Source organism: Neofelis nebulosa, chromosome 4 (genome assembly GCF_028018385.1).
Source record: "Neofelis nebulosa isolate mNeoNeb1 chromosome 4, mNeoNeb1.pri, whole genome shotgun sequence".
NCBI lineage: Eukaryota > Metazoa > Chordata > Mammalia > Carnivora > Felidae > Neofelis > Neofelis nebulosa.
This window is the reverse complement of record NC_080785.1, coordinates 80,641,037-80,655,995: the sequence shown is the minus strand read 5'-3', so window position 1 is coordinate 80,655,995 and position 14,959 is coordinate 80,641,037. Positions and strand designations below refer to the sequence as shown.

Genomic DNA, 14,959 nt, shown 5'->3' with positions numbered 1-14,959 from the left:
AATTTCATGACTTCTGAATTTATCAGCAATAAAATGACACATACATCTCCTTGAACTTGAGAACATGGTCCATGCGGTGTCATGCCATACTAAAAGCGGCACAAGCAGGACAAACAAAACACGTACCCCTATCCCTTAAAGCTGATGCAACTGTACTACTCCCTCAGAAAGTTACCCAAGGATATTTTTCTTTCATTTATCAGACAGAGATGTACCAAAGCAGAGATGATACTTGCGTAACTGCCATATTAATTGTTCTGAAATATTCCCACAGAGCACTCGTTCACAACTAATGGGGTATGATGTACCACAGTCAGGTTGTAAGGCTGTCACTTTGGTGGGAGTAGTCTTCGGAAGCCTGGCGCTTAGATATCAAGGATTTCAAATATGTAGAAAGCTTACCACTGGTCTCTCTACCCACATGGAGGACAGACATCAGAAAGCAAACATCTTTTCTGAAGATCCGAATAAGCCCAGTAATTTCTCTCAACATAATTATTGAGGGTATAACTACTAACTGAACTACTAAATAATTGGGGGTCGCAAATTAATTTTATTTTGAGTGCTAATCTTATAGGTCAACTTAATAACAGAAAACCACTCTGGGATACGGAAGTAAATAAATTTATAAAATTTATAAAATCTCTCCACAATTTCTTGGTTAACATTTCAAAACAAGTATGTCTGGTAAGTCAATCTCCATATTCTATAATCTACTGATTTAACCATGCTAGTATATATACGTTGTTTTCATAACATTTCACAATTGAAATCAAACATTTCCGAAGGATTCACTTTTGTAGGTTACACTTGGAAAGATCAAATATTAATGTCTAATATATATATATATATATATATATATATATATATATATATATATTAGTATCTAATATATATATAGGACTCACTTGGCAACACATTTACTAAATGGAATGATACAGATGGGGCGCCTGGGTGGCTTAGGTGGTTAAGTGTTCGACTTCAGCTCAGGTCAGGATCTCGCGGTTTGTGAGTTTGAGCCCCGCATTGGGCTCTGAGCTGTCAGCACAACTGTCTGGAGCCTGCTTCGGATTCTGTGTCTCTCTCTCTCTCTCTTTGCCCCTCCCCCACTCGTGCTCTGTCTGTCTCTCTCTATCTCAAAAATAAACATTAAAATAATTAAAAAAATAAATGGAATGATACAGAGAAGATTGGCATGGTACCTTTGCAAAGAGGACACACAAATTCATGAAGTGTTCCATGTTGTTTTTTAAAAAAAGAGTAAGAGTAAGAATATATACATGTATAAATATATTTTTTTTCTTTGAGAGTTAGAGAATGTAGATTACCAGTATACTAAGGGACCATTCTAATGAAATAAAAATTCTCTTCAGTGTCACTTTGCATATGCTCATCTGCTACCAAGTTACATTTTAAACACATTTTTAAAAGAGATTCAATATTAATTTTCTTATGAAAATATAATGGGAGCTGCATGAATTTAAAAATACACCTATGATCTAATTATCCTATATTGATTTTATTTGCTTATCTCTATCCAAAATCCAAAATGTTTTTTGTTTGTTCATTTTTTGAAGGAGTTTTACTTCACTTTGGATACAAACAGGTTGGAGAAACTCACAAGTAAATACTGCAATGTCTCTAACCATAATGGTTTCATTCATAATTCATATCATTCATTAACAGTTATCATTTAGTAAGGTGAAAATGTCAGGCAATTTATTTTTAATTATTTAATCTTAGGCAAGTTACAAAAACATTCAAATAATGATAAGGCCTAGAACATCCTAAGGAAATTCTAATTATATCTGCTCTTTGTTACATCTTTGGAGAAGCAATTTTTTTTTTTTGTTAAATTTTTTTTTTTTTCAACATTTTTTTTTTATTTTTGGGACAGAGAGAGACAGAGCATGAACGGGGGAGGGGCAGAGAGAGAGGGAGACACAGAATCGGAAACAGGCTCCAGGCTCCGAGCCATCAGCCCAGAGCCTGACGCGGGGCTCGAACTCACGGACCGCGAGATCGTGACCTGGCTGAAGTCGGACGCTTAACCGACTGCGCCACCCAGGCGCCCCAGGAGAAGCAATTTAATTGACTCAAGTTAGCAAGCGCAATGTCAGTCAAGTGGCCGTTGGCCTAATTCAGAGATGCCCAAACTGAAAGGAATACACAGAAGGGGAAGTTACAACTTGTTCAAAAAACCTAATTAAGGACAAAAATTCAGAGCCGTAAAAATGCAGACAGGCATCTCTATCAAAGAACAGGATTCAAGTTTTTGAATGGTTGTAACAAAGTTGGAAATATGTTGCTCTAAATGCCGTCTGGTAAAGGATTTGATCAACCAAGGGAGCAAAGACAGCTCTGGGTTCCAGGAACAGAAAGAGGTAAGAGATCTGGCTCATAGAGTGAAGTACTGAAAAACAAGGACAACAGCACCAAAAGTAGAGCTTCCATTATTGAAACTGGCTGGGGTAGAAACTGTTATGAATGGGAAGTTTTAACTCTCAAGTTTGGGCATGATCTGCCCATGTAGCTTCCTCCATGAAGAGTTGGGCAAGACTTGCCTCTCTCTTTGCATTTTCAGGACTCAGCGTAAAGCCTCTTTCACATTTAGCCTTCTTCCACCCGACGTCTCTGAATTTTAATACACTTGTGTTTATCATATCCATCTGCCACTTTCTTTTCGCAAGTAAATTTAGTTTGGGACCCTTTCCTGGGCATAAAGATTGATGAAATGCAATGGAATTGAAAATGTAAGTTTGAGTCCCCACTTCATGCCCATGAGCAGCTAATGTTGTGCTTTCAAATATTATCTCACTACTAACCGCAGAATGAATTTGCTGTACTTGGAATACATCTGACCTCCTCTGGATGGCTCCTTCTTATAATGTCTGCTTTACTATCACCTCCCCATTTCACCTTCTCTGAAGACCAACTAAAGTAGTTTTTTCCATCTTGCCATTTGCAGCAACATGGATGGAGCTAGAGAGCACTAAGCCAAGCACATTAAGTCAGTCAGAGAAAGACGAATAACATGATCCACTCATATGTGGAATTTACGAAACAATACAAACAAATAGGGAAAAGGAGAGAGAGAGAGAGACAGAGAGACAGAGACAGAGAAGCAAACCAAGAAATAGACTCTTAACTATAGAGAACAAATTGATGGTTACCAGAGGGGGAGGTGGATGGGGGTTGATTTACATAGGTGATGGGGATTAAGGAGTGCATTTGTCATGATGAGCACCGGGAGATGTATGGAATTGTGGAATCGGCATATTGTTCACCTGAAACTAATATTACACTGTGTGTTAAGTAACTGGAATTTAAACAAAAACTTGAAAGAGAGAAAGAGAGGAAGGGAGGAAGGAAGGAAGCAAGGGAGCAAGGGAGGGAGGGAGGGAGGGAGAGAGGAAGAAAGTTCATCAGGTTTTTTTTTTTTTTCAGGATTCTCACCACAGTATTTAAACAACACTTAATACTAATTTTCTTATTTGCTTCCTTTTTTTTCTTCTCCATCAAACCCTCCCTTTAGAAACCAGAGGCACCATGAGAACAGAGACCTCACCAGTTTTATTCTCTACTAGATTCCCAGCGTCTAGAAGAGTGCTAGCAACATAGTAGGAGCTCAATAATCATGCATTATGAAAGAGAGAGGGGTGCTATCGTATCATACTACCTAAAAGAAATTTTAAGAAATCCACAAATGGATTGGTAATTTTGAATTTGTGGTGCAGCTACATGTGAATTCGAGTGCAGTTATGCTTGTGGATAGATTTTATAATTCTGTGAGGAAAACGGACCGCAGCCTTCATTATCTTCTTAAGTAATATATGACTCAGTGGAGTTTAGGGACTACTGATCTTGAGTGACAAGAAACACTCTTCTACTTTGTACCCTTTTTAGTACCTGGCACCATATCACATACGTAGTAAGCTCGATACTTATTGAAAAGTGATCTGCAGAGTTTGCCTTAAAATTACAGAGAAAGAGTTCCTGTCAGAGTTCTGGCAGGGGTCTGAGCAGTCTGACAACATCCTGACAGTCCATTACAGTGACCAGATGGGACCTGCCCATCAGCACCCAGGCTGGGGAGCCAGCACATCCATGAACGGGGTGATTGTTTTACTTCTGTGGTTACTACACAGCATGTGCTCCACAGGCACTAGGAACAGATTAATCACCATGAAACTAAGCAGGGGGCTGTCTACCAAAAGTTAATTTATTGGGATGTCCACATGGTTTTCAAGTGTTTATAATTTCTTAATTTCAAGCATTAACTAAGAATAAAAAAGGTGACAATTTCCTTCTATCAATAACTTGTTTTTAAATGAGAAGTTATTTATTCTGAGATTTTCTCCACAAAGAATCAATATACAAGGTAAAGCATTCAATGGGAATGTCTTATTCAGCCATGATGTGAGTTAATAGAATTGGAGTCAGAAGGTCATGGTGACTTATAAAAGCATTTCTGCTTATACTCAACGTAAAGCAAGCAAGTACAGGATCTTCATGTATGAAAACCCTCTTGTTTTAGACTTCCGTGAGGAAAGGGAAATAACAAAGTGCTTTTCATGCTATGCAGAGAAGGGTGTTTAAATGATCCACTAAAACTTATTATATTTAAAATTACAAACTCACTTAGCTTGGTTATTTTCCTAATATAAGTGCTTAAAAATAGACGCACAGTTTGACCAATTTCAAGTAACCTAATATTCATAATCACATACTGAGTTTTCATGCTAAATAAGGAGAAAAATAATATAAAAAAACTGCATTATGACTGTTAGGTGGAAAGAAATAACGGTCACATTTACAAACATGGAATTACTTTATTAACAGTCTGCTAAAAAGAAAAAAAAAAGATCCTCCTAAAGTGTCCAGCTTCTAGCTTAAGTGTTTTTACCTTTATGTTTATCCAGTGTTTCCTTTAAAATAATTCTGATTATTTTGTGTTTAAGTAACCAACAGAGTAGAGTTCCGAAGCAAATGTGGGGACCTAAAATTTAGCAAGGCAAGATTAAGTTGTGTTAAGTTATTCCGCAAAAATATGCAGCTACCTTATGTAGGTTATATAATGTATATATTGCTTTTGCACATTGCTTTTTCAGGTTTTTTTTTTTTTTAATTAATTTATTTACTTTTTTGAGAGAGTTAGAGAGCAAGGGGAGGGGGCGGGCAGAGAGACAGGGAGACAGAATCCCAGGCAGGCTCCATGTTGTCAACACAGAGCCCAATGTGGGGCTTGAACTCATGAATGGTGAGATAATGACCTGAGCCGAAATCAAGAGTCGGATGCTTAACCAACTTAGCCACTCAGGTGCTCCCCTTCACTTTAAAATCCATAGGAAAACTCTCTTTTTTTCCCCAGAAACATAGTTAGTATTTTTTTTTTTGCATTAAAAACAAACATAAATTACTTTAAACAGAAAAATTTTAAGTATTATACTGCTTTTTCCTTGAACACTGTAAGGTTAGCTAATAGATTTTTGTTGGGCTCATTAAAAGATCTTAGCTAACATAGCAATTCTTTGAACATTTTATATACAATATTTAATTTTGACACATATGAGTTTCAAGAGGAATGATTTTTTTAATTAATTAAAAAGGAAAAAGATGGTTATTATCTCAAAATGAAAGTAAACTTTTTGAAGATTACTTTCAAAGATCATTGAAAAATGAATCAATTCATATCCTATACTCTCTTTAAAATTTTTTTGTAATGTTTATTTATTTATTTATTTTTTTAATTTTTTTTTTCAACGTTTTTTATTTATTTTTGGGACAGAGAGAGACAGAGCATGAACGGGGGAGGGGCAGAGAGAGGGAGACACAGAATTGGAAACAGGCTCCAGGCTCCGAGCTGTCAGCACAGAGCCCGACGCGGGGCTCGAACTCACGGACCGCGAGATCGTGACCTGGCTGAAGTCGGCCGCTTAACCGACTGCGCCACCCAGGCGCCCCAATAATGTTTATTTATTTTTGAGAGAGAGACAGAAAAAGAGAGAGAGAGAGAGAGAGAGAGGGAGAGAACGAGCAGGGGAAGGGCAAAGATAGAGGGAGACACAGAATCCGAAGCAGGCTCCAGGCTCCCAGCTGTCAACACAGAGCCTGACATGGGGCTCCAACTCTCCAGCTGTGAAACGATGACCTAAGCCGAGGTTGGGCACTCAACTGACTGAGCCATCCAGGGGCCCCTCCTACATTCTCTTTTATCTAGGTTGTCAGGTATAGCTTAGCTTTGTTGGAATCAGATTCCAACAGAAATCTATGGCAAACAAGATGTCAAACAGCCAATGTTTTGTTTGAGGCTATCAACAGTCAAAAGGTAAATAATATTAACAGGAACATTAACATTCTCCATTTGGTTGTCTCTATGGTTCTAGTTTGTATACTTCAGGAATTAAATAGAATGAGGATATATAATGAGGTTGTAGGTAAAACAACATCCTTCTCAGAGCTCATTTTATGGCTTTGGTAGTAAGGCAAGATGTTAAAAGAGAAGTTTTAGCTGCATAAAAATTCAAAAATGAGATGCTAGGTCAAGAAGCAAAAAGTTTCAAAGTAGGTGGCCAAGAATCCTACAGATAATTTCACCCATGTGTAGTTACAAATACTTGGAAACTAGATATTAAAAGTTTTTTTTCTTCCTTTCTGTAGAAAAGTATATTTCGTCTAAGACAATCCTATCACGTGTCCTACAAACCCCAAGGTGAGGGGTAGGTGCCAGGAAAGGAGCTTTCCTGAAACCTCAAGAAGCACTTGCTGTTGAAATGCCGTTGGTGGAACATTCTAGGTTAATGTCTAAAGGTGAGCGAGAGAACGACAAGCTCCAGTGGAAACACAGGCCAGATTCAGCGGCTATTTTGGCATCAGCCTGAACTTCCAGAGTGCGTCCAGGAACGGACACATGATGGCTTTCCATAGAAAAGATGGGAGCCGTACTTGCTCAAAAATGGGATGGCATGAGGTCACCTGATGTCTTGTTCAAGAGTGTTGAGTGAAAAGGCTTCAGAAGTTAACACCGGTGAAAGTGCAATCTGTCTCAGGATAAAACACGAGAACATACCAGTCAGAGAAGAAATGTCATCAAGCTCATCCCAGAGAACTGCAAGGGAAAGATCTCCAAAAAGTGGGAATCCCCCAGAACTCACTAAGTCACTTTGGAAAGAAAAATCATCTTTAAACATCTGACAAGGACAGAAAGTCGAGAAGTGAGATCCCTCTGACAAGGACAGTAGAGCAGACATTTCTCTGAGCCCTCTCCTCCCCTCTTCTTCTGATTTGACTGAAGGGGTCACACACTGTGTTCAACAAGCTTAAGGGAGAGGAGGACTGCTAGGAAGAGACACAAAGAAGCCTCTGAACATCTCCCTGTCTGGGAGCCTTCACTCACATGGCATGTGCAAACGGGGACAGGTAGATGGAACAGAGGCTCAATTTTACATGAGGTTGAAAGTTTTATTACATTAGATGGGACATTTGAGTTGCTGGATAACAACTGTGTTACTACCAAAGAGTGACCTCGAAAACCATTGCTGCCTGCTAGAGTTACCCAACAGGTCCAGAAAAAGAAGGGGTTCCACAGAGCAGATTGAAAGGAACGTGGGAGGTAACATAAAGTTGTTTATTATTACACTCTACAAGTTGACATACCAGTTGCTGTTAGATTAGTAGGTAAAATAAATAACAACTGTAGTCTCAGACTAAGTTTATTTCTCATTGGTCTGCTTGTCTGCCTCTATAGCCCACTTGAAAAGAAAAAAAAAAAAAAAGAGAGGAAAAAAAAGGGAAACCAAGAAAGAAATCCTTGAATAATATGAACACAAAAGCAGTACTTAGTTTAATAAATCATCACTTTTGTGATCTGTTTGCTTACATCCTGGTCTGGACACTCACTCCACCCATGCATGGTCTGAACTGCTTCCAAAGTGAGTAACATTTTCAGATGGAAGGATCCCAACAATTCATTAACTCAGAAGTCCAACTAACGAACATAACCAAATGGAGTACTGGATTTTTTTTTCTGTTAACTATGACTCCACTTAAAAAAAAAAATGAGGGGTGCCTGGGTGGCTCAGTCGGCTGAGCGTCCGACTTCGGCTCAGGTCATGATCTTGCAGTTCGTGAGTTCAACCCCTGCATCGGGCTCTGTGCTGACAGCTCAGAGCCTGGAGCCTGCTTCCGATTCTGTGTCTCCCTCTCTCTCTGCCCCTTCCCCATTCATGCTCTGTCTCTCTCTGTCTCTCAAAAATGAATACAGTTAAAAAAAATTTTTTTTTAATTAAGAGAGAGAAAAAAAGAGAGAAAGAGAGACTTTCAGCTTGTATATATAACTCCTGGAGTTTATATAGAGAGGGCTCTGGATTTTATATGAATTACTGCCAGGACTACTTAAGTCTGGCTGAAGTGGAGAACGTTCATTTGTAGTCAAAGTAACAGATGCCACAGAGTTTAAAATTATTTGTTTAGAAACCACAGGTCCTTAAACCATAAGGCACAGGTGTCAAAATGCATTATGATGATGATGATGATGATGATGATGATGATGTCTACATGAACAGGTTTCTAATGCTTAACTTAAAACTTAATGATAAACAATGTAAATGTCCACAGCTGACCACCTTTCTCAAGGACTATTAAAATTACGTTTTTCATATACTTCCTCTGACTCTAGAGATGGAGTAGGATGTTAAGGGCTAGGCCAGGGAAATCTAGTCTCTCTAACTCGAACTATAAGAAATATACAGACAGACAAAAGAACAACTCTGACCACTCAAGTTCTCCAACATGTTTTTCCTCCATCCTAACTGAGCCAGGATACAATAAACTGCAAGTTCCAAATACAAATGTAAACTATTTTTAATTAGCCATTTAACAACCCCCCAGATTTTGCCCATCCATCTTGAACTAGTTCAGATACCATGCACATATGACAACAGTAGACACTCAACTGATTTTTTAATGAAAACATGAAAAAGAAACACATACTGAAGTAGAACAAAAGAAAAAAAAAATAATCAAAAGTCAGTCACTAAAAAGTATCCCAAGTTATACTTCTGTAAATCCATATAATTGGTTTCAACCTCAGAGACTGACAAAACCAAATCACAGGAGCATTATTTGGGGTATAATTCTGCTAGGATATATATTCAGTGATACTTAAGTGATATTTAGTTATTTGATTTAAAAATATGTATGTTCTCTGTACATTAAATATTTAGTGGAGGGGTGCCTGGGTGGCTCAGTCAGTTAGGCCGTCCAACTCTTAAGTTCAGCTCAGGTCACGATCTCATGATTCATGAGATCGAGTCCCACATTGGGCTCCAAGCTGATTAATGCTGGGCCTGCTTGGGATTCTCTCTCCCCCTCTGCCTCTCCTCAGCTTGTGCTCTCTCTCTCTCTCAAAATAAATAAGTAAACTTATTTAAAAAATATTTAGTGGATAATGCTAAATACTACAACAGAGTAATTATGTAGTCTTCAATTCTTTGAGTTCAATTGTAATCTAGTCTCTCCTGACAACGTCACCCCAATAATGTTTACAATATTGAAGGGAGAAAACTTAGGGAGTATCAGGAACTTTGAAGAGATCTGCAGCAGAATTCATAAAGCCTACATTAAGTAGAGAGTCACAGAGAACTTTTATACAATGAGTCAAAGGAGAATGAGAAGTGCATGGTAAATAGCCCAGTCCCCATTCAAAGAGGGTATGATTTGGATGGGGGATATATTTACTTATACCAATGCATAATGATAATTCTATAAAAGAGGACAACTGACATTGATATTAATATATATAATTGCTCTAATAAATACAAAGAATTGTTATGTCCTCTAAGGGTGAGGAAGCCTTGGGGAGTAAAAGGCAACAAAAGGGTAAAATTAGATAAGTGCCTTCAAAATTCAGAGGAGTGAGGTGAACAAGAAAGTGAATGGCAATTTCAGGAAGCTTTAGCAAAGGCACAAAACTTGAAAGTTATTTTGAAAAGAACGGGGGCGCCTGGGTGGCTCAGTCAGTTGGGCAGCCGACTTCGGCTCAGGTCATGATCTCGCGGTCCGTGAGTTCGAGCCCCGCGTTGGGCTCTGTGCTGACAGCTCAGAGCCTGGAGCCTGTTTCAGATTCTGTGTCTCCCTCTCTCTGACCCTCCCCCATTCATGCTCTGTCTCTCTGTCTCAAAAATAAATAAACGTTAAAAAAAAAAAAAAAAGAAAAGAAAAGAAAAGAACTAACAGTGCAGGTTGAGTAAATGAATGAGAGAGAGGAAGGCAGGGAAGCAGAAAATAAAATGCAAGTGAGGGAATAATGAACAGTGGATAAAAATAAGATTGGAAATCAGGTGAGCCTTAGAAATCAACAGAAATCTGGAGTTCATTCAAGTTCCTTGAAAATCAAGAACTCCAGAGTATGTAAGCAGAGAAGAAATATGGTCAGATTTTTATTTTTTTAAGAGATAATACTGACGGTCATGGTGAATGGATTAGATAGGGAGAAAATGGAGAATCCCTTTTATAAGATAAACTCACTTGAATAATGGTATTATCACTTACACTAGAGGACGATATTGAAATGGTCGCCACCTTATCAGTTTGGCTTGTCAGTTGAGGCTTTTTGCTGGGTCTGCATCACAGCACAGTTCTTTCTTTATCTAATAGTACTTCCCCACGGCCCCTCTCACATGTGTTGATCCCCAGAACACTCCCTTACAAATATCCTATAAAATAATTTCGCTCTCCCAGTTGGCTTCTGGCAGAATTCAACCTACAGCCCAACAGTAAAAATGGTTCCAGATCCACTTTCTTCCCTTGGAATGGGATCTTGTTAGGCTGGTTCTGATTTTTCTATTTTAGTCTAGTGTTGGGAAAAGGAAACGTTGAACCAATGCGCATATCTATCCTGAACCTGTCCCACAGAGATCCACAGACTGTTCTCTAGCTGAAGAGAGGCCTTAGGGACCAACTGAGGAAAAGCCTACTTGAAGTGAGAGACTTCACGTCCCCACGTGTGCTAACACTTGTCATTAAGTCTATTAAATACCTATAGAAATAGTCCTTTCCCTCAAGAAAAGATCAGAATCTTATCCCTTTTACCTAAATGTTGCATCGTTTAAAAACAAAAACAAAAAACAAACAAACAATAAGACAAACAAACAAAAAACCTTGGCATACTTTTTACTTTCCAGAGGAGTAGAAATACTCTGAAATATTTAATTTTTACTTTCTTCCTCTACAGTCGCACCCATCAAACCCTATTGAACATATACCTGTATCATTCATTGTAGAAGACTCAAAATCTAGTTGGAATAGAGTAAACATAATACAAAGGATATTTTAAAATATTTATTACTGAATTTTTTTTTGTAAAGGATGTTACCACAGGCCAGGGGCAAATACGAAATGATGGCGATTTTTCAATAGACATGTCCCTGTTTGTACAACAACTTTTAAGTAAACATATATCCTAAATTTTGACACTTCAATGGAATACTTTCTACAGATTTTTTTTTTTTTAATTCGCCAGAGGAAAATATCCCTAACCAGTCATTCCTAACTCAATTACGTGTTGTAGATTGCTTTAGGTCTTGAGAGTACAAAGGACATCCTTCAGCCCCATGGAGTCCCAACATGTGTGGTTTCTTCCGCAGAGAACTTTGGATTTTTGCCGAAGGGCATGGAGCCAATGCAAACCACGTAGGTCTAAACACTGCTGAAGTACTACATCTTGACACTTTAAGTTGCTACTGTAGAGTACCTTTTAGCACTGGAGTGATTTATATAAGTTTTAAATGTAGATACCTACAAAAACATAAATTCTTTCCTTTTCCTTTGTATGCATAACCTCTTTATGAATTACACATTTGATATGATAAAGGAATATCAGGCAGAAAATCTCCAGTACAGACCCTAATTTTACAATGTGTTCAAATAACCATTTATTTCAATAATAGCATGAGGGAAATCAAAGTTTCATAAATATTTATTTTATTAAATATTAGCACATTTCATGGATGGAATGCAGCCAAAGAGAGATTTGCTTAAAATAGTCACAGAAGGAAGTTATGTTATCAGAATTTATTTTAAGCGATGATGTAATGCACTCATTTCAGATAAATGAACTTTTTCTTCTAATCCCTGAAGGCAGAGAATAGCACAAGAACAAATTCCCTTGAAACTATGAATTGCCTTTTGCTATTACACTAAAGCTGAGACATATTTGGAAAAATGCTTTGTTAGCTATACAGCAGCTCTTAAAGCAAAACTGTGAAACTGACTAAGATTTTCCTTGGTGGCTTTCCTTAAAGGAGTCATCTTCTGCTAAGATATTTACTGATTATTGAGATATTAGTTGATACCACCAATAGGCTCTCCTATACAAATATATATTTTTTAAATCCTAAAGAAAATATATATCCTTAAGCATAAACGGAACAGAACGACAATGGCAGAATGAAGGTAAGCTTTTCAAATTCTAGCCCATATTCACTGCTTATTTACTGTAAACAATATTCAAACTATAGAATAATTATATTTTTTAAATAAGATAATCTTATGAGTTTATATTATGAGTATGTCGATTATCACATCACCTACTGCTAATATTTTACCCTCATTGTTTCTTCTAGAAACATCCAACACATGCATACACATTTGCATTCAAACACTACTTCTTTATCAAGTCTGAGCACTCACAAGAAATATTTCCTTTCAGGGTTTGGGGGTGGCTCAGACAATTGTAAACGCCCAACTCTTGATTTTGGCTCAGGTCATGATCTCATGGTTTATGAAATGGAGCTTCATGTCAGGCCCTGTGCTGACAGCAGGAAGCCTGCTTGGGATTCTCTCTCTCTCCCTCTGTCCCTCTTCTCTCTCTGTCTGTCTCTGTCCCTCCCCAGCTCATGCTTGCGTGCTCTCTCTCTCAAAATAAATAAATACATTTTTAAAAAGATCTCCTTTTCTTTTGGTGGACCTCAAAAATGTACAGAAGAGCTACTTAAAAATTAAATTATTAAAAGGCAAAAAACACTGTTTCTGATGCAGGCATTAATTAAGCAATATTAACACATATGGAGACAACTATTTCACCTATGTAGACTAAGCCCTTAGTGTTGATAATATTCAAATAACTGAGCAACTAATATTTAGTTTTTAAAGCATTTAAAAATCAGAGGTTTAAGTTCAAGTGGTCATCGTAGGTGACAACTGTTTGAAGCTTCAAAGTCCTACAGTGACTTGTGAACGACTCTTTTGGAATGGAAAGAATTCTCTATTAATTCAGTACTGGGGACTATTGACCTGAAATCTTGTAATGGCTCCTAGTATTTTGTTTTTCAATGCTTCTGAAAAAGAAGAAAAAGAAAAACCAATCTAACATGTCTCGTAGATGTAGAATGAATTATATATTATGTCTTCTCATCAGTCATTCAATCCTTCCAGTCTTGGCATCCATCTGGGCTTGCATAGATATTGATATTTGCTAACGTACTTGCTGACCATAATTTATAAGGCCTAAAGGATGGCACTCTTTCCTTTGAGCATTGTGTTGCTAACTGAAAAGTTAAAGCACAGCAGCAGCTGCCTTTTTTTTTTCTCAATAACTAGCATATATTTTCTTTCAGTGGTAGATTATTCTTAATGAGGCCATAGTTGAGGTATTAATAATCCTCACCTTCTGAGGGTGCTTGGGCCATAGGAGAAACCTATTCAGTTAAGAAATAAGAATGTGAAAAAAAAAAGTGTGGTGTTAAAATGCCACCTTAGTCACACTGTCAATTTGAAATATGGTTATTTGTTAATTGAAAGTTAACAAAAACTTAATTTTACAATTACTATGAATATAAATGTTAACCCTTGATGAATAACTCATTTGGCAGCTTTTCAGTCTAAAACATTACATTTCTCTTGTATAATCCCTTTCATTTATATTTTCAAACGTTCTATTATTACACTTATTCACTGTTAACAGAGAACACGCATATGTACTTAAATCCACAAAACTCCAAAACGTACATCAAAAGCCAGGTGTTCTTCTAACATGTTCTTTTTGGATGTGTAAATGACCTAGTGCATTTGAAACTGAGTCACTTAAAATAAAAGAGGAGAATGGCATAGATGGAAATAAATGCATTCAGCCTTAAATATTTATATATATCTTTATATATAAATAAACTGACCTTCTTAAAGTTTTTGTTTAAGTCAACCAGACTGAGCAGGAAGATGTGGTCCTTCGCTCCTACAAGCAGCCTGCCCCTCTCCTCATCCAACAGAATGGTTTGGAAATCTAGTCCTTCTGATGAACCCAAAAACGGAATGCAGCTATTTGAAAGCAGCAAGTCTATGGGAAAGTAAAAGGGGAATTGAAAGAAAGAAAACATTAATTAGTAAAATATTTACTTGCCTCAATACATACATTTCTGCACTTTGTAAATGCATACATTCAGCATGCATGCTCAAATTTAGATAGAAGCAAACAAGATACAGTTTTTTAGCACATAATCATTTAGAAATCACTGTGATTTATTACATTTCATTTTACTGATACAACATTAATCTTACATATGAAAAATGCAAGATATTAAAATGCGTATTTCCAAAGCAACTGAATGCAAAATATTTCACTACTCTGTCCACCTTCTTAAGTTACAAATGAAAGCATCAGTTTGCAAACTGATTAAATAAATCAATATATGCAAAGTAAGCATGAAACTAAGTGTATGATAAAACTTACAGCATTTCTTCGCCCCCTACTTTTGATAAACACATCACTATGTTTGGAGGATTATACGGTTCCTATTTCATGCATTCAGGGAGTAAACAAAGAAGCCAAATCCAAGAAAATGGATTCTGAGAGATATATGATCCTGAACCAGTAAAGAGATCAAAATAGTAAAGCAGGAAGGGACCTTGAAAAATCAATTAATACGAATTCGTGATTTTATAAATGAAGGTATTTAACTCCAGC

General features: G+C 37.2%; 1 protein-coding gene and 1 pseudogene across 4 annotated transcripts in view; one reads left to right on the top strand and one right to left on the bottom strand.

The window, feature by feature from the left end:
• The window catches only part of SEMA3D (semaphorin 3D), a 201,247-nt gene that overhangs the window by 92,593 nt on the left and 93,695 nt on the right, over nucleotides 1-14,959 (bottom strand). For all 4 annotated transcript variants that reach the window (XM_058725243.1, XM_058725244.1, XM_058725241.1 and 1 more), the window contains exon 3: nucleotides 14,172-14,332. In XM_058725243.1, coding sequence (XP_058581226.1) covers nucleotides 14,172-14,332 — 161 coding nt within the window. The remainder of the gene's footprint in view (nucleotides 1-14,171; nucleotides 14,333-14,959) is intronic.
• On the top strand, nucleotides 1,149-1,247 carry LOC131511218 (U6 spliceosomal RNA; annotated as a pseudogene).